At 41.2% G+C, this 19,313-nt stretch overlaps 1 protein-coding gene across 1 annotated transcript; it reads left to right on the top strand.

Moving 5' to 3' along the window:
- Positions 1 to 426: 426 nt before the first annotated feature.
- On the top strand, positions 427 to 17,818 carry slc25a1a (solute carrier family 25 member 1a). The gene is made up of 9 exons (XM_061934126.1): positions 427 to 661; positions 807 to 914; positions 6,582 to 6,681; positions 12,584 to 12,722; positions 12,796 to 12,880; positions 12,955 to 13,059; positions 16,205 to 16,320; positions 16,393 to 16,466; positions 16,537 to 17,818. The coding sequence occupies exons 1-9, from the start codon at positions 508 to 510 to the stop codon at positions 16,658 to 16,660; spliced, it is 1,005 nt and encodes a 334-aa protein (XP_061790110.1). The 5' UTR covers positions 427 to 507; the 3' UTR covers positions 16,661 to 17,818.
- Positions 17,819 to 19,313: the final 1,495 nt, after the last annotated feature.

Below are 19,313 nucleotides of genomic sequence, written 5' to 3'. Positions count from 1 at the left end.
TTATTCAAGAAAATGCTTTTAATTTATTCATCTTATTTTATTTTATGATTTTTATTTTTTTTAAAGGACCTTATCTTCGCCATACCTGGTTGTCCAAATTAATAATGTGTTGATTCCACGACTGTATATATCGGTATCGGTAATTAAGAGTTGGACAATATCGGATATCGGCAACAAAGCCATTATCGGACATCCCTAATTGCAGGCTATTTAGTAGTGTCATCTAACGTTTAATAATTAAAGATAGTTTAAACCAAATGCACATTATACTACATTTACTGTATATAAATCAGCTTCCTCCTCATTGGTCAACAGCAGCATCGCCAGGTCACATGATCGAGCCAACCAATGAGGTGGGCTGATCAGCTGACCCACTGCCTTGCATGTTATTGACCCCGCCCACCTACGCTCGCTCCCGCGGTCCACATTGCCGGCGCGCGCTCGCAAGCTTGTGTTATTGTTGTCACGGTGGAGAGACGCCGCTAACACTATAGCCTCTTCTCCGAGATGTCCACGCCGCTCGACAAGCTCTTCCCCCACGGTGTGCGGGCATATCCTTTGCCGGCCCCGAGGCAGTCGTACGCGGCGAGGAGGAGCTTGGCCGCGGCGGCGGCGATCGGCGGCAGGAAGATGACACATCCCGGGAAGGCTATCTTAGCAGGTGCGGTTTTTCCCCCACTTATCTTTTACTACGTTCGATTCTGATCCGATTGCACTTCCGGCTACAATCTGTTAAGGAGATCTGAGCGGAAGTGGGTCACTAATGGAAAGCCACAAATCCCCATTGTTTCCTCCTCATCACTTAGGTGGCATCGCGGGCGGCATCGAGATTTGCATCACCTTCCCCACGGAGTACGTGAAGACGCAGCTGCAACTGGACGAGCGAGCCAATCGTCCACGGTACCGAGGCATCGGTAGGTCACAAGACGCACAACAGACTTCCGGTCGGGTAATGCTGCACACATTCTAACCCGCGACTCTTTAGCGCCGCCCTAGTGGCTCCCTGGAGCATTTAAAATGTAAAATATTGTAGCGTTAGTGCTGCAAGGGGTTCTGGGTATTTGTTCTGTTCTTCCGAAATGTGTTTTGTCATTCTTGTTTGGTGTGGGTTCACAGTGTGGCGCATATTTGTAACAGTGTTAAACTTGTTTATACGGCCACTCTCAGTGTGACCTGTATGCCTGTTGATCAAGTATGCCTTGCAGTCACTCATGAAAAACCGCAAATATTATGTGACTGGGCCGGCACGCTGTTTGAATGTAGGAAAAGTAAATGTGACGACAGTTTTGTAGAGGACGCTAAAGACAGTGCCTTTAAGGCACGCCCCCAATATTGTTGCCCGGGCGGAATTCGGGAGATATTTGGGAGAATGGTTGCCCCGGGAGATTTTCGGGAGGGGCACTGAAATTCGGGAGTCTCCCGGGAAAATCGGGAGGGTTGGCAATTATGTCTTAATTACCGATTCCGATATCAACCGATACCGATATATACAGTCGTGGAATTAACACATTAGCATGCCTAATTTTGTTGTGATGCCCCGCTGGATGCATTAAACAATGTAACAAAATTTTCCAAAATAAATCAACTCAAGTTATGGAGAAAAAATGCCAACATGGCACTGCCATATTTATTATTGAAGTCACAAAGTGCTTTTTTTTATTTTTTTTAACATGCCTCAAAACAGCAGCTTGGAATTTAGGACATGCTCTCCCTGAGAGAGCATGAGGAGGTTTAGGGTAGGGGGTAGCAGGGGGTGTATATTGTAGCGTCCTGGATATTTGTTCTGTTGTGTTTATGTTGTGTTACGGTGCGGATGTTCTCCCGAAATGTGTTTGTCATTCTTGTTTGGTGTGGGTTCACAGTGTGGCGCATATTTGTAACAGTGTTAAACTTGTTTATACGGCCACCCTCAGTGTGACCAGTATGGCAGTTGACCAAGTATGCCTTGCATTCACTTGTGAATGTGAAAAGCCGCTGATATTATGTGATTGGGCCGACACGCAAAGGCGGCGCCTTTAAGGTTTATTGGCGCTCTGTACTTCTCCCTACGTCCGTGTACACAGCGGCGTTTTAAAAAGTCATAAATTTTACTTTTTGAAACCGATACCGATAATTTCCGATGTCACATTCTAAAGCATTTAATCGGCCGATATCGTCAGTCCGATATTATCGGACATCTCTAATTGAAAATGGAAAAAGATGGGGGAAAATATTTTTTTGTTTTAGTATGTTTTTTGTTTGAGGACAAACATAACACAAACCTTCCCAATTGTGAGAAAACCCACTGTTTAATACAGTCGTGGTCAAAAGTTTACATACACTTGTGAATGATGTCTTGAGTTTCCAATAATTTCTACAACTCTTATTTTTTTGTGATAGAGTGATTGGAGCACATACTTGTTGGTCACAAAAAAAAACATTCATGAAGTTTGGTTCTTTTATGAATTCATCATGGACAAAGATAAGACCTTTCAGAGGAAAAATTGAGCTGTTTGGCCGCAATACCCAGGAATATGTTTGGAGGAGAAAAGGTGAGGCCTTTAATCCCAGGAACACCACACCTACCGTCAAGCATGGTGGTGGTAGTATTATGCTCTGGGCCTGTTTTGTTCTCGCCCGGAAAAGGGTGGAGTGCCATCTCCGGATTGGGGAGGAGATCTTGCCCCAAGTGGAGGAGTTCAAGTACCTCGGAGTCTTGTTCACGAGTGAGGGAAGAGTGGATCGTGAGGTCGACAGGCGGATCGGTGCGGCGTCTTCAGTAATGCGGATCCGTTGTGGTGAAGAAGGAGCTGAGCCAGAAGGCAAAGCTCTTAAATATTAAATTTACCGGTCGATCTGCGTTCCCATCCTCACCTATGGTCATGAGATTTGGGTTATGACCGAAAGGACAAGATCACGGGTACAAGCGGCCGAAATGAGTTTCCTCCGCCAGGTGGCGGGTCTCTCCCTTAGAGATAGGGTGAGAAGCTCTGGCATCCGGGAGGAACTCAAACTAAAGCCTCTGCTCCTCCACATCGAGAGGAGCCAGATGAGGTGGTTCGGGTATCTGGTCAGGATGCCACCCGAACGCCTCCCTAGGGAGGTGTTTCGGGCACGTCCGACTGGTAGGAGGCCACGGGGAAGACCCAGGACATGTTGGGAAGACTATGTCTCCCGGCTGGCCTGGGAACGCCTTGGGATTCCCCCGGGAGGAGCTGGACCAAGTGGCTGGAGAGAGTGAAGTCTGGGCTTCCCTGCTTAGGCTGCTGCCCCCGCGACCCGACCTCGGATAAGCGGAAGAAGATGGATGGATGAATGTTTTGCTGCCAATGGAACTGGTACTTTACAGAGAGTAAATGGGAAATGAAAAAGGAGGATTACCTCCAAATTCTTCAGGAAAACCTAAAATTATCAGCCCGGAGGTTGGGTCTTTGGCGCAGTTGGGTGTTCCAACAGGACAATGACCCCAAACACACGTCAAAAGTGGTAAAGAAATGGCTAAATCAGGCTAGAATTAAGGTTTTAGAATGGCCTTCCCAAAGTCCTTACTTAAACATGTGGACAATGCTGAAGAAACAAGTCCATGTCAGAAAACCAACACATTTAGCTGAACTGCACCAATTTTGTCAAGAAGAGTGATCAAAAATTCAACCACAAGATTGCCAGAAGCTTGTGGATGGCTCCCAATATTTATATATTTACACATTGTTTTCTTGCATGCACACATCGCACTGTATGGAATGGCCTCAATCTCGTTATCCTGCGTAATGACAATAAAGCTGATTCTGATTCTGAAAAGTGCCTTATTGCAGTGAAACTTGCCAAGGGACATGTAAGCAAATATTAACATTGCTGTATGTATACTTTTGACCCAGCACATTTGCTCACATTTTCAGTAGACCCATAATAAATTCATAAAAGAACCAAACTTCATGAATGTTTTTTGTGACCAACAAGTATGTGCTCCAATCACTCTATCACAAAAAAATATAAAGTATTGGAAACTCAAGAAAGCCATGACATTATGTTCTTTACAAGTGTATGTAAACTTTTGACCACGACTGTATGTTTGTGTGTATGCTTCACTGATGAGAGTATTTGGTGAACATGGTTTTGTCCACAGTCCACCATAGTGTGGACTGTGACGCAACAGTTGAACATGGGAAATCGTCCACTCCTTTGTCTCATTTTGTCCACCAAATGTTTTCTGCTGTGCGTGAATGCACAAAGGTGCGCTTTGTCGATGTTATCGACTTGTTGTAGTGCTAATCGGGCATATTTGGTCAGTCATGACTGCAAGCTAATCAATGCTAACATGCTATTTAGGCTAGCTGTATGTACATTTGCATCATTATGCCTCATTAAAAAAAAAAAGTACCAATGATTGTCACACCACACACTAGGTGTGGTGAAATTATTCTCTGCATTTGACCCATCACCCTTGATCACCCGCTGGGAGGTGAGGGGAGCAGTGAGCATCAGCGGTGGCCGCGCCCGGGAATAATTTTTCGTGATTTAACCCCCAATTCCAACCCTTGATGCTGATTTGTAGGTATATTTGAGCCCATTTAATATCCTTTACTTTTATCCTCTTTGTATATAATTTCTCATACATACATTACAGTGTTTCCCACACATTCATTTATTTGTGGCGGCCCGCCACGAAAGAATTACGTCCGCCACAAATGGATTTTTCGGCTTTTGACTCGCTCGACCGCTCATAAAAGCAAAGTGACTCTGTCTGTGAATGTACCTTGTAGTTACAACTCCGGTGCAGTAGGTGGCGGTAGCCTACTATGCATTGTAACTCCGCCAATAGCACTTAATTCACCTGGTGGGCCAGAAGAAGAAGAAGAAGACGAAGACGGACGGGATCAAAATACGAGGGTAATATAGGTTATAGGTAGATAGGTTATAGCTGCATCGCTCGCGGCTCGTCATATATTTAACGTTAATCCGCGATTTCACCGAGCGTTTCACTGACGGTGAGCAGCCTGACGCTGCTTCATTAACACCGCCACTGTTTGACTCAGGGGCCGGGGCAGACGCACGTAGTAACAGTCACCTGTTTTCATACCGACGAGCTAACGTGTCCAGGTTATAACATTGTTGTCAATAAACACACGTGGAGACGGTGCTTCAGATACTACATTAATACTCAAGCTAAAATGTCCACTGTCCACTACAGCATGTGAATGCAATGAAAATAATAAAATCTGAGCCAACCAGCTGTTAAAATGTTGTCCAGGTTAATGTTTTGGCCATTAAAGGCCCTTCATTTCAAGATTTCAACTGTGATCAGGCTTTAAACAGGTGGCTGACCTGTTCAGATGGGTGTAACTGCTACTGGTCAAATAATGTGAAATAGCATTTAATTTTACATGTATGCAATGCCATTTAAATGTAATTATAGATAATAATAATAATAAATACTGTGTAGTGTTGTAAATAGTCAACGGGAAGGGTTTTAGTAAGATATAAGCCATGAGCACTACACAGCCAGAAAAAAACCTAGGCAGGACAAGTAAAAATATTGGGGCAAGTAGAAAAATTAGGGCGGAGGGAACAGGTGAGACTCAGCAAACACTGAAAAATAAAGCAGGGTCAGATCAGAAATGCACTTTTCTCATGAAAAGGGTCCTAATTTATATTCTTATGTGCCTTATAGAGAGGACCACGACAAAACATAGAGCGACTAGCTCCAGTGCGACCTGTTCAGCAGCAGCAGGAGGAGGAGGAGGTTGACTGACTGTGGCAGGACACCTCTGCCTCTGTTTCACTTTATGTTGCTGGTAAATAATATGGTTGTAGTAGTAGGCTAAAGTTAAATTATTTAGTATGCACTAATTAAAGGGGCAGAGCTTTAAGATACATTTTAGCTTTTATAATTTATAAGATATATTTTTTGTAAGAACCACAATTAATAAATATATTTCAGTGAATAACTAATTGTTCAAATCTGTATATAAATATGTACATAAAGTGTTGTAATTATATTCCAACTCCGCGTTCTTCTTGGTCATCGCCGCTGCCGCCGCCGCCCCCCACCACACCACCACAAATAGATGCCTGCCCTGTGGGAAACACTGCATTACACACATTATCTGTATGTAATATTGGCTGCATTTCGGATAGTTGTTTGTCATGTTGTTCCAGACCACCGCAAACATTACCTAGCTTGCCAAAGATTGTAATAAATCTATTGAAAGAAGACAGTTTCCTTTAACTTGGACACACACATCTATACCTTCGGCCATTAAAAGCCAGTCATTTCCAGGAGTTATCTCACCTTCTGAATAGCCTCTGATTTACTAATGGCTTCTAATGTTGTAAAAATGTGTAGAATAAATATTACATTTCAGCATTTCTGTCAACCAAGATATGCTTCAGCCTGCGACACATATTCATTTTGATAGTAGGCTATTATAGCTAATATAAACACTTACATCATGTGTTGCCTTCATTATAAGACTTATATACGGCTTTTGATTTTTTGCGGCTCCAGACAGATTAGTTTTTTGTATTTTTGGTCCAATATGGCTCTTTCAACGTTTTGGGTTGCCGAGCCCTGTTCTAACGTGTGTGTGTGTGTGTGTTGGCAGGTGACTGCGTGAAGCTGACTGTGCAGGATCATGGTCTCAGAGGCTTGTATCGAGGTCTCAGTTCGCTCCTCTACGGATCAATTCCCAAATCTGCAGTGAGGTGAACCAACACAGCTTTTGGCACACGTCCACCAATACTATCTTGTTTTAGAACCAAGCAGCATTTTTATCTTAAAAGGGGAACTGCACATTCTGTGGAATTTTGCCTATCAATCACAATTCTTGAGTCCGACCAGAACACGTTTTTTCTTTTTGATGCATTCTAAATCATAAATAAACATTAGCAAAAGTCAGCTAACAATGGCAGTGGCGTGCCGCGCGTTTCCCACCTAGGCCTTCAGTGATGTCCGACTTCAATGATTACCTCTCAAAATACCATCATTTATGTCACCACATGACCATTGCTGGAGAAATACTATACAGAAACACATTTACGCATGACTGCACATTGAAACACATCAACAGTGTACAAAACGGGTTATTTTGTGGCGCATTTAAAAATCAATAAACCCGCATCAGCAATTAAGAAACATCTTATGTGGTACTGTCAAAATTGCAAAAAACATATTAAACATGAAAAAATAAAGAAATAAAATATCTGAACTCACATTTCATCGCAGGGACAGTTAAGCGAGGTTCCGGGATTGGCCGACGTTGTCTCACAAGATGTAGTTTCTCTTTAAATATCCTTCTTGGAAATGGCCTTGCAAATATATGTGTTGTCTTGTCTAATCATAAAAGATGCAGACGAGACGTGTTGGCTGAGTTCCTAAAGTTTACTCCACAGCGTGCTCGTCAATAACATCAAGCTGTCGGCATGTTTACATTCAACAACCTAAACGGGGTTACTGCGCGTGCGCTTCACAACTGTGGCATGAAGGGTAATGGAGTTGTTATGTAACCTAGCTCATGACATCACAATACATATCGGCCTAGGCCAGCTCGAAGGCCTTACTGACAACAACTCGTGATCTGAATGGCTATCGCAACTGTCTGGCAAATGTTTGTGTCCGTTCACTGATGTCAGGTTCAAACACTGATGACATCTATTAAACAAGACAAGAAGCAAAGAATTAAACTGAGACAGAATTAAATTTGGCTCAATTTGAGGAGAAACGTCTGGGCTGTACACTTGTACATGCTCCAGCACGCTCTGGCGAAAGATTGTACGCCACCTCTTTTATTTGGACTTTCCCTGATTACATGGCAACAGCTGTTTCAAAGGGACGTGGGTCGTAAACAGCCATCGCCTTTGGTTACAGAATAGTTAAAAGAAATGGTCGTAAAAGAGTTCACAGAAAAGGTCGTAAAACAGCTCACAGAAAAGGTCGTCTTGAAGGGAGTCAGGCCCTGCTTCCTACGCTTTGTAGTTCTTGGGTCACGACAATATCTTTCTGTTGATTACAATACATGAAAGAAACAGAACACCTTCATGTTGCTTCCCATCCTACACAGTGGAGTTTTACAAGCCTTCTGCTTGGTAGGTTCAAAGACAGCTTTTGTCTTCTCGCCGGGAACTCATTGAAACACAAAGTTTTGTGATAACTTTGATTAGTTTATATGTAATGTAGTAACATTCATAATAACAGCTCATGTTTACGTATTTTACTCATTTTAAGCATATGGCGGTGTCCCTTAAAACACTAAGCATCATGTAGCAGTATTGCTAAGTGCTAAATAAGACACACAAACTATGAACCTATTAAAACAATCACTTACTGTACAATGTCTGCCCTCATTGGATCTTCCTGTTTAAATGAACAATTATTCACATTTCTCAGTAAAGATTTAAAAAAAAAAGAAAGTAGGGTGCCGCAAACGTGCGTCTTCTTTGTGTCTTTCTTGCAATCTCCGGGTTTAAGTCGGATGCCGAAGAACTTCTCGGTTTTTGTCCACAAAGTTCTACTATCCAGGTGAGAGGCATGATTTATAATCTAGAATTAACTTTTACCAACTCAGAGGCTTTTTGTGATCACGGCGCTTCTAAAAATAATTTGTCTGCGTCAGTGCTTATAAAAACAATATTGCTTATGCTCGGTTAACATTCAGGTCACGAGCTGTGAATGTCCGATAATTTCGGCCTGCCGATATTATCGGCAGATAAATGCTTTAAATTTAATATCGGAGATTATCGGTATCGGTTTCAAAAAGTAAAATTAATGACTTTTTGAAACGCCGTTGTACGGAGCGGTACATATCCGGTAAATAATATATGCGGCTTTTACACACACATAAGTGAATCCAAGGCATACTTGATCAACAGCCATACAGGTCACACTGAGGGTGGCCGTATAAACAACTTTAACACTGCTACAAATATGCGCCACACTGTGAACCCACACCAAACAAGAATGACAAACACATTTCGGGAGAACATCCGCACCGTAACACAACATAAACACAACAGAACAAATACCCAGAACCCCTTGCAGCACTAACTCTTCCAGGACGCTACAATATACACCCCCCACTACCACCAAACCCCGACCCCCCCATTATCGGACATCTCTAATTGTTGGCGCTTTTTGTTTTTGTTAGAGGGTTTTTATTACGCAATAGAGTACTCCCATTAGCTGCATTGTTAAAAAAAAGAAAAACATGTGTTCTTGTCTATCATAAGGATTGTGAATGATAGGCACAATTCCAAAATAAGTGCAGTTCCCTTTTAAGATCCAAACAATTTCCTTTGTAAAAGCAAAACAAAAAGCGAGCACCTCCTCCGGAGTGAATCTTTGTTTGGTTCTGGGTTTATTTAACCAGAGAGAGCATTGTGAACACAGAGGAAGGAGGAAGGTGGTCTTATTCAGTGTTATACCAGGGGTTATTTTTTCAAAATAAACTAACCTTGGTCCTCTTTGGATATTTCACACTAGCAGACATTTTGTAGTTCTGTTTTGCTTCTTACTGGGGTTTGCTTGAGAAGGTTTTAGACGCAATAAATAGACCAAATCAACAAACATGTCGACTGATCTGGATCTTACAAAACGAATGAATGGTGAAAGTCTTGATTCTTAATCTGGGAAAAGTCAATCTCAGACCAGAACGATATGGCATCAGAGGGTTAGTCTTAAACTGGATAAGAAGTTATCTAATGAACAGGAAACAATACGTGAAGGTAGGCGAACACACGTCTACAACGCTAAATATATCCTGTGGTGTACCTCAGGGATCAATACTAGGACCTAAATTATTCAATCTATATATAAATGACATTTGTAAAGTTACAAAAGATTTAAAGTTAGTATTATTTGCGGATGATACAACAGCGTTTTGTTCAGGAGAGAACACACAGAAGATACTACAAATAACAGAAGAAATTAACAAATTAAAAAGATGGTTTGACAAAAACAGACTATCGTTGAATCTCAGTTAAACTAAAATAATGCTATTTGGTAACAGTAGAAGAGAAAGTCAAACACAAATACAAATAGACGGAATAGAAATTGAAAGAGTAAATGAAACCAAATTTCTAGGTATAATGATTGATGATAAATTGAACTGGAAATCTCACGTAAAAAATATACAACAAAGTAGCAAGAAACACGTCAATAATGAATAAAGCAAAACATGTTCTAGACAAAAAATCACTTCATATTCTCTACTGCTCACTAGTGTTACCATATCTGAGTTATTGTGCAGAAATATGGGGAAATAATTACAAAAGTACACTTCATTCATTAACGGTGTTACAAAAAAGATCAGTTAGAATAATACATAATGTTGGATATAGAGAACACACAAATCCTTTATTTATTGAATCAAAGATACTGAAATTCTACGACATAGTGAATTTGCAAACAGCTAAAATTATACACAAAGCAAACTATAACCTGCTACCCAAGAATATACAACAATTCTTCTCAAAAAAAGAGGAGAAATATAATCTTAGGGAGAAATGTAATTTAAAACATTTGTATGCACGTACAACGCTTAAGACCTTCAGTATATCAGTATGTGGAATTAAATTATGGAATGGATTAAACAAAGCAATCAAACAATGTACTAATATGATCCACTTCAAGAAACTCTTCAAACTTAAAGTGTTTACAAAGTACAAAGAAGAAGAACCATGATAAACATTCTGAATTTATTTAACTCATCCATTCTTTCATTATTTCACTCACAAAATAATCTTACTTATCTCAACATATGAAATGTAACTTACTTCACCAATTATCATTTATTTACTTATTTTATTGTGATTACTTATGGAGTATATTGTGAATAAATTGAGAACAGGAAGTGAACAAAAGTTTTAGCAACTGTTATGTAAAAGAAAAGGGGTAGGATTAAATAAGCTCTGCTTCTTCCTACTCCTTTTCGAACATGTTGAAAAGAGAAACTGGAGATTGTGATGTATCATGTTGTATACTTGCATGTTCGAAATAAACTCAAACTCAAACTCAGACCAAGTGAATCTTGTTGTGGTTAAATATTAATTAGGGATTAACTACAGATTAATAGCGTGCTGAAAAAACAATTCACATACGAATCAGTTATTACAAAACCAGTGAAGTTGGCACGTTGTGTAATTTGTAAATAAAAACAGGACACAACGTCCACAGTTTCCAAAAATAATTTGAAATGTGGACTCGTCAGATCACAGAACACTTTTCCACTTTGCATCAGTCCATCTTAGACGAGCTCAGGACCAGCAAAGCCGGCGGCGTTTCTGGGTGTTGTTGATAAATGGCTTTCGCTTTGCATAGTAGAGTTTTAACTTGCACTTACAGATGTAGCAACCAACTGTAGTTACTGACAGTGGTTTTCGGGAGTGTTCCTGAGCCCATGTGGTGATATCCTTTACACACTGATGTCGGTTTTTGAAGCAGTACCGCCTGAGGGATCGAAGGTCACAGGCATTCAATGTTGGTTTTCATCCTTGCTGCTTACGTGCAGTGATTTCTCCAGATTCTCTGAACCTTTTGATGATATTACTGACCGTAGATGGTGAAATCCCTAAATTCCTTGCAATAGCTGGTTGAGAAATGTTGTTCTTAAACAATTTGCTCACGCATTTGTTCAGAAAGTGGTGACCCTCGCCCCATCCTTGTTTGTGAATGACTGAGCATTTCATGGAAGCTGCTTTTATACCCAATCACGACACCCACCTGTTCCCAATTAGCCTGTTCACCTGTGGGATGTTCCAAATAAGTGTTTGATGAGCATTCCTCAACTTTCTCAGTCAGCTTTTTTTAAACATGTTGCAGGCATCAAATTCCAAATGAGCTAATATTTGCAAAAAATAACAAAGTTTTCCAGTTCGAACGTTAAGTATCTTGTCTTTGCAGTCTATTCAATTGAATATAGGTTGAAAGGGATTTGCAAATCATTGTATTCTGTTTTTATTTACCATTTACACAATGTGAAAACTTCACTGGTTTTGAGTTTTGTATGTATAATGATTCTGAATCAACTCAAAATGTTTAAGAAACTATTTGAAACACATTTTTACAACCATATCTGCGCCTCCTCTCTGTGCGGATATGTCATTAGCCAAGGTGAGCTACTGTAATCTGTTTTGAAAAGGTTTCATTGTAATTCATATACTAAATATGTTGCGAGAATCTGTTTGAATCGATCATTTTGTTGAATCAGGAATCTATTCTGAATCGATTCATAACCCAAAGAATCAGAATTGAAATATGAGTTGTACAGATTGAACAAAGCATGAATGTGAATTAAACAAATTGAGGCCGCCGTTTTTATTCGATTCGAAAAGGATTTGAATTTGTTTTCAATCATCAGTGTGTGAATGTGTGTGAGAATGGGTGAATGTGGAAATAGTGTCAAAGCGCTTTGAGTTCCTTAAAATGGTAGAAAAGCGCTATACAAGTATAAACCATTTACCATTTGTTTTCAAGTGTTCACATATGCGGGGTAACACAGTTTGGGGGGCTTGAAAGTGCAAAAAACGTATTGACAGGCAATTGAAGAAAATAACAAGCTGAAATACTCACATCGTCAACGCCGTCATGGCTCTCTGTCCCCACTCCACGCAGATTCGGCACTTTCGAGATCCTCAGCAATCCCATGCGGGACGCCACGGGCCGGCTGGACAACAAGGGGAGCCTCGTGTGCGGTTTGGGAGCGGGCATCACAGAAGCCATTTTCATCGTGTGCCCCATGGAAACGCTTAAGGTGGGTGGAGTAGTCGGCGAGGGCACATTTGTGAGGCGATGACGGGTCATGTGACGGTTGTGCCGTCCCACAGGTGAAGATGATCCACGACCAGTGCTCGCTCAGGCCTCGCTACAGAGGCTTCTTTCACGGCGTCAGCGAGATCATCAGAGAGCAAGGTGGGACTTAAGGCCCGTAAGACATCATTGGTCCTAATGATGGCGAGCAACACGGGTCCGGTTTTCTATCGCAGGTGTGCGGGGGACGTATCAAGGTCTGACGGCGACGGTGCTTAAGCAGGGAACCAATCAGGCCATCCGATTCTATGTGATGAATGCGCTACGCAACTGGTACAAAGGTATGACTAACACACTACCGTATTTTTCGGACTATAAGTCGCAGTTTTTTTCATAGTTTGGCCGGGGGTGCGACTTATACTCAGGAGCGACTTATGTGTGAAATTATTAACACATTACCGTAAAATATCAAATAATATTATTTAACTCATTCACGTAAGAGACTAGACCAGGGGTCGGCAACCCGCAGCTCCGGAGCCACAGCGGCTCTTTGATCACTCAGCTGCATACTTGCCGACCATCCCGATTATCCCGGGAGATTTCCGGATTTCGGTGCCTCTTGCAGAAAACTCCCGGGATTAATATTCTCCGATTTTCACCCTAACAATAATAATAAGGGCGTGCCATGATGGTACAGCATTTAGCGCCCTCTACAATCTGAACAAACAGCGTGCCAGCCCAGCCTTTTGTTTTATGCATCTTCTACTTGCACACGCAAGTGACAGCATTCATACTTGGTCAACAGCCACACAGGTTACACTGACGGTGGCCATATAAAACAACTTTACGACTCTTACTAATAATGCGCCACACTTTGAACTAAAACCAAACAAGAATGACAAACACATTTCGGGAGAACATCTGCACCTTAACACAACATATACACAACAGAACAAATACCCAGAATCCCAAGCAGCCCTGACTCTTCCGGGCTACATTATACACCCCCGCTACCACCAAACCCCGACCCCACCCCAACCCTGCTCCCCCACACATCAACCCCCCACCCCCCTCTGTGCGTTGGTTGAGGTGGGCGGGGTTTGGTAGCGGAGGTGTATAATGTAGCCCGGAAGAGTTAGGGCTGCATGGGATTCTGGGTATTTGTTCTGTTGTGTTTATGTTGTGTTGTGTTACGGTGCAGATGTTCTCCCGAAATGTATTTGTCATTCTTGTTTGGTGTGGGTTCACAGTGTGGAGCATTATTAGTAAGAGTGTTAAAGTTTTTTATACCGCCACCGTCAGTGTAACCTGTGTGGTTGTTGACCAAGTATGCCTTGCTGTCACTTACGTGAGCAAGCAGAAGCCCCATACGACGTGTGGCTGCCGGCACGCTGGTTGTAGTGGGCGCTAAATGCTGTACCATCACTGCACGTTCGAGAGAATAGTTGCCCTGAAATTCGTAGTATGCCGGAAAAATCGGGAGGGTTGACAAGTATGACGCTGTCAAGCGCCATTCATATAAAACTCGCGGGCCGCACTAACATTCAATTTTCATATTAAGGTGTGGGCCGAGTGTCTGAGACCCTTGGTTTATACATAGCACAAAGCAAAAAACAACAACTTTGTATGCAGTGTTATTTCATTTTAAATTTCAAAAGCTTTTTGTGGCTCCCATTGTTTTCTTTAATTTGTGAAACTGGTCAAAATGGCTCTTTGAGTGGTAAAGGTTGCCGACCCCTGGACTAGACGTAGAAGATTTCATCGGATTTAGCGATTAGGAGTGACAGATTGTTTGGTAAACGTATAGAAACGTATACATTTCCCCCAAAAATGTGACTTATACTCCAGTGTGACTTATGTTTTTTTCCTTCTTTATTATGCATTTTCGGCCGGTGCGACTTATACTCCGAAAAATACGGTATTTGATTGTAGTGGAATCTGTCAGTGTTCGTTTGAAAGTCTCAGGTCACCGCTAGTAGGCCAGATGCAGTTTGCAAAAAACCCAATTCAACCAAACTTTGTGACAGGATGGTTTATAGGCAAAGGATCTGGGTATGCCTACCATTGGGTGACTATGGAATTTTTGGAAGCAAACTGTATAGTATTCTAGTTATTTATATCCAAACAAATCTAAAGCTTTTGCGCAATATTGTGCACATACAAAGACTGGCAGCTCAAACGTATTTTAATGCAATGATTATGTCTCGTTTTTATTATTGTATAACATGTGGGATAAGCGGTAGAAAATGGATGGATGGATGGATGTTGATCCAGGCAAGCTAAATGACACTGAGGCCATTGAAAACTTTGCACAAACAATCGCTCAAAATCCTTGACCGAAAACCATAACACCACCAACACTGTTTAGTTCTCCAAAAATATAGATTGTTAAATTTAGCTAACATTCAAAGATGAGCATGAATACGAATGGCCCATCGAATCCTAAATAACACTGCACCAGTGCCACTTAAGCACTTTGTCCAGTTTACAACTGCTGTGACAACTAGAAACACACAAGCCTCCACCAGGGGGCAGTGTAGCGTACACAGATGTAAAACCTCTTTTGCACAATCAGCCTTTTCATATAAAGCCATAAAGGAATGGAACGACCTCACAACAAACTTGAAAAGTCTAACAGATTACTCTTCATTCACAATTGAAGTTAAAAAGTGGCTTTGGAGCAATCAAAGCTGCTCACACGGTCACTAAGGTGGGCACTATGTTTGCCACATCAACTTAATGTGTATTATATTTATCCATGAGAGCATTTTTGTTGTAAATTGTGAGGTGTGTCTGTTAAAATCATGGTTGTTTTTACAAATGACAGATGTGAACAAGAGCATGTATTGTCTTTGTGTGATGATGTAAATGAGGTGTGGTTGTATTGTATATTAAGTATGTGTCCATGAAAGGGCATTTTATGACTTTTCTTAATTTGATTACATGCTGTAGTATGATTTTATTGTCATAATTTTATTGCATTATTTTTGTATCCCTTTACCGTATTTTTCAGAGTATAAGTCGCACCTGCCGAAAATGCATAATAAAGAAGGAAAAACACTGGAAAAAAAACTGCGACTTATAGTCCGAAAAATACGGTAGTCAGGGACTGCAGATGGAAATGAGCTATTTAGCTATAATCTGGTACAGAACATATCTGTCTTTGAGCTTAATGTTTCTGTGCATTGTCCCTTCAAATAAAGACTAAACTAGACTGACAGAAGTGGCTGGAAATGTGACTGGATGAGGGTAAAAACAAGAGTCGGGTTGAATGAGGACATTCCGAAAGATTCAACCAAAGTTCTGACAAAAACTGGAGGACCACAAGAAACAGTTGTTAGACACAATTTGCTAAAATTAAGAACAGCTTTGGGATTAGTGACAACCATGTACTGAACTGGTAGGATCGATCAAGTCCAAGCTGGGACTCTATTTGGAATGTTGGTCGCTTGAATTCCCATTCTGCGTTTGGATTGCTCCACTAAGGGGATGACACCAGGAAAGAACTGCACCCTATCGTCACGGCCGTGTTTGGAGCCACAGCGGGAGCCGCCAGCGTTTTTGGAAACACACCTTTGGACGTGGTGAAAACCAGGATGCAGGTCAGTGGGGCACTTTTGGTAATCTAACTGGCAAGGTTGTCCATGTCTTAAGACAGATGTGTGTTTTTGAAGGGTCTGGATGCCCACCGCTACAGGAACACTCTGGACTGTGCCTTCCAGATCCTCAAGCAAGAAGGACCGCTGGCGTGAGTGACCTTAGATTCTGTTCCTGACGCGATTTCCAGTGGTTCTAACGTCCTCCTCTCCCGCTCCAAGGTTCTACAAAGGGACCGTACCCCGGCTCGGCCGTGTGTGCTTGGACGTGGCCATCGTCTTTGTCATCTACGAGGAGGTGGTCAAACTGCTCAACAACGTGTGGCAGACTCCCGAGGCACACTAGAAAGTCTGAAGTGCCCCAAAAAAGCGCAATCTCAAGACCAGTGAAGCCGCTCGACTACTTTCACTTTACGCGTCAAAACATTTCAGGGACTGAACACGCCGATAAGGTGTGGAGAATGCAATTAGGAGTGTTTTTTTTTAAAAGGACCAAACATTGTTAGAAGAAGAATCATCAACCAAAGTTATGAACGACAAATGGACAGAAACTTGACAGCGTCCAGAAAGGGAGATTTTGTTCATGCTCCGTGTGGACAAAATCATTAGGATATTACATTCATAAACTCATCCAAGCATGCATTTACGGACCTTGCTTTGTTCACTGGGAACAAGAAAGGGTCTTTACCCAGCATAGAAAATGTGATCAGATGAAGAATTCTAGGCTCTTGGGTTAGCACATTCTAATAATTTTGTCCATATCGTGTAAGAGGTGTTTTTTGTTTTGTCACAGGTATGCGGGCTAAGCGTTTAGTACTAACACCGAAAACGTGTCTTTGGGTTCACTGGGGAAAAGACAGTTGGGGTCACAATGGTGGCACAAAAATTTTCACGTTCTATTCTTCACATGTAGCGTACACGGTGCAGTGTATCCGCAGATGCTGGTTAGCACGTTAGCTTTAAGTATCCCATACTTTCTGTCGTCTTGCCAAGAGTTGCTGCTAAATTGAGTCCAAGTCGTCTTTAAGCTTTGGGTAAAAATGGTGAAAGCTTCTTCTTCGTCTTAAAATGATTGCAGTGTTTTTTTATGTTTTCAAAACTATTTATTGTTCTCATTAACTCTTTGTATGCCAACAGTGTGTCTCATGTCTCATTCATGTCTAATTTAATGTTTACACGGGCTTGACGAAGGAACTTGACAGGCTCAATGACCAAATAAGCTAACATTTTGGAAGTTTGGATCTGAGTGAAAACCGCTCTGCCTTGCACAGAAGCCTTCAAGTACCCTTTTTGCCAAACTGAAAACCTGATCCCATTTTGCATCTTGAGCAGTACTACATTGTTCACATTGTTACTCTGTGCGTATGTGTGCGCACATTTGTTGGCGTCAACATGGACCTGTGCGATTGTTGAGACTGTTACAAAAAGTACATCAGGTAGACAATAACTAAGATGGAGACTTTGTCGTGTGGTATGTTGAAATAAAACCTTGCTGGTGTCATTATTTAAACTAAAGTGTTTATTTATGGAAGATAGTGTGGGGGCTTTCATAATGGCTTCCTGGGTCAGAGCTCGAAATTAACCGCCCTCGTCGTTTGCCGTAATGCCCAAAAAATTTACCAACATTTGCAGAAAGAACATACCGTGACCGCCCTTGACTTTTTACTTGTTAATGGACTACGGATGTAACGGTAAAGGGTATAATGATAATTTGCGATTATATTAGTAATACCGTCTAATTTTTTAATTACCGAAAAACCGTAATTTATTAATGCATTTTCGGCAACACGTAGTCAGACGCATGCGCACTAACGTTGTTTTGCTTGATAATCATGGCGGACAAACTACACGGACTTTGCTGCGGAGATTTCCCCTCGGAGTAAACGAAGCCGAGCGCTTGGTTTAACGTAATTTTTCCCTCGCTTCCCGGCGTGTGTTTAAGAGCGCACTGCTGTGTTTAGATGGAGACAAGTGTGGACAATATTGGAGACAGATGCACTCGTTACCACACTAAAAGTACACAGCGAAGGAGAAAAACTATTTGATGTTGCTTTCATTTTCTCAATACAGCATCTATCAGCTGCTGTGACTGAGAATTAATGAGGTGTGGAAACATGCAGCCGGTGATGTGTCATGAACTTGTTTATAAAGTCTTTAGTTTGTTGACTGGGATGTTCACTCGTCCTTTATTTAACTGCAATCTCATCGAACTGAACGAAAGCTGTGAAGATTCCGTATTCGATGTGAGAGTATTTTTTGTTGTTGGCCAAACTGTTGTACTAAAACATTAGGGAGGCGTTGGAGAAGAACAAAGCTAGTTTAGTAGACTTCATCTTCATTAGCCAAACTGCTTTGTATTTTATTTTGATATAAAAAAGTAAACGCCATGTTTTTCTACATTGTGTTTTTTTAATGTCACAAAGGTATTACTTCAAAACCCATTCATGTAACACAGCATTTAGTTAATGTTTTATTGTGTATAGTAAATTCCTATTTGACATTTCTGGTCAAACTCTTAATGGTTCTGTCCCGATACAGCATCTACATGTACATATAAATGTACATAACTTAAAATTAAAAATTAAAAACTCCCTCTATCAAAATGTGAGAATAGAGATAAATGCTGAAAAGTTGATTTTATTAAAGAATTAAAAAAATTATATTTGTCTTTAGATATATGGATAACGTTTATCTATAGCCTTTTTATTAGACATTACAAATTACATGATGGTATTACGTTCACACCCCAGCACTGCTTTACCTAACAATCAGTAATCATGATTTCAATATTGATAACAATAATCTTAATTATTACTTAGGCCAAAATTGGCAGCCCTAGATAAATTCGAGGCCTGCTGGTTGATCCGAAAAAAGGAGAAATCAGCAGGTTGAAGCTTTGCTGAGTGCAAAAAGGAGCGGATTAAAGTCTCATTGGCATCGTAAGCTATTGAGCGTCCACCTGTCACCTACATATTGCTAGATAATTCCTCACATTCTGA

Source organism: Nerophis lumbriciformis, linkage group LG03 (genome assembly GCF_033978685.3).
Source record: "Nerophis lumbriciformis linkage group LG03, RoL_Nlum_v2.1, whole genome shotgun sequence".
In the NCBI taxonomy this organism is placed as follows: domain Eukaryota; kingdom Metazoa; phylum Chordata; class Actinopteri; order Syngnathiformes; family Syngnathidae; genus Nerophis; species Nerophis lumbriciformis.
The sequence above is the reverse complement of the archived record's forward strand: the minus strand, read 5'-3'. Positions and strand labels throughout refer to the sequence as shown.

Excerpts from the sequence above, each read along its gene's own strand:
- slc25a1a (XM_061934126.1), top strand. The coding sequence starts at position 508 with ATGTCCACGCCGCTCGACAAGCTCTTCCCCCACGGTGTGCGGGCATAT. Across the intron at positions 12,881-12,954 it reads CGAGATCATCAGAGAGCAAG|GTGTGCGGGGGACGTATCAA; the intron begins GTGGGACTTAAG and ends TTTCTATCGCAG. Across the intron at positions 16,321-16,392 it reads TGGTGAAAACCAGGATGCAG|GGTCTGGATGCCCACCGCTA; the intron begins GTCAGTGGGGCA and ends GTGTTTTTGAAG.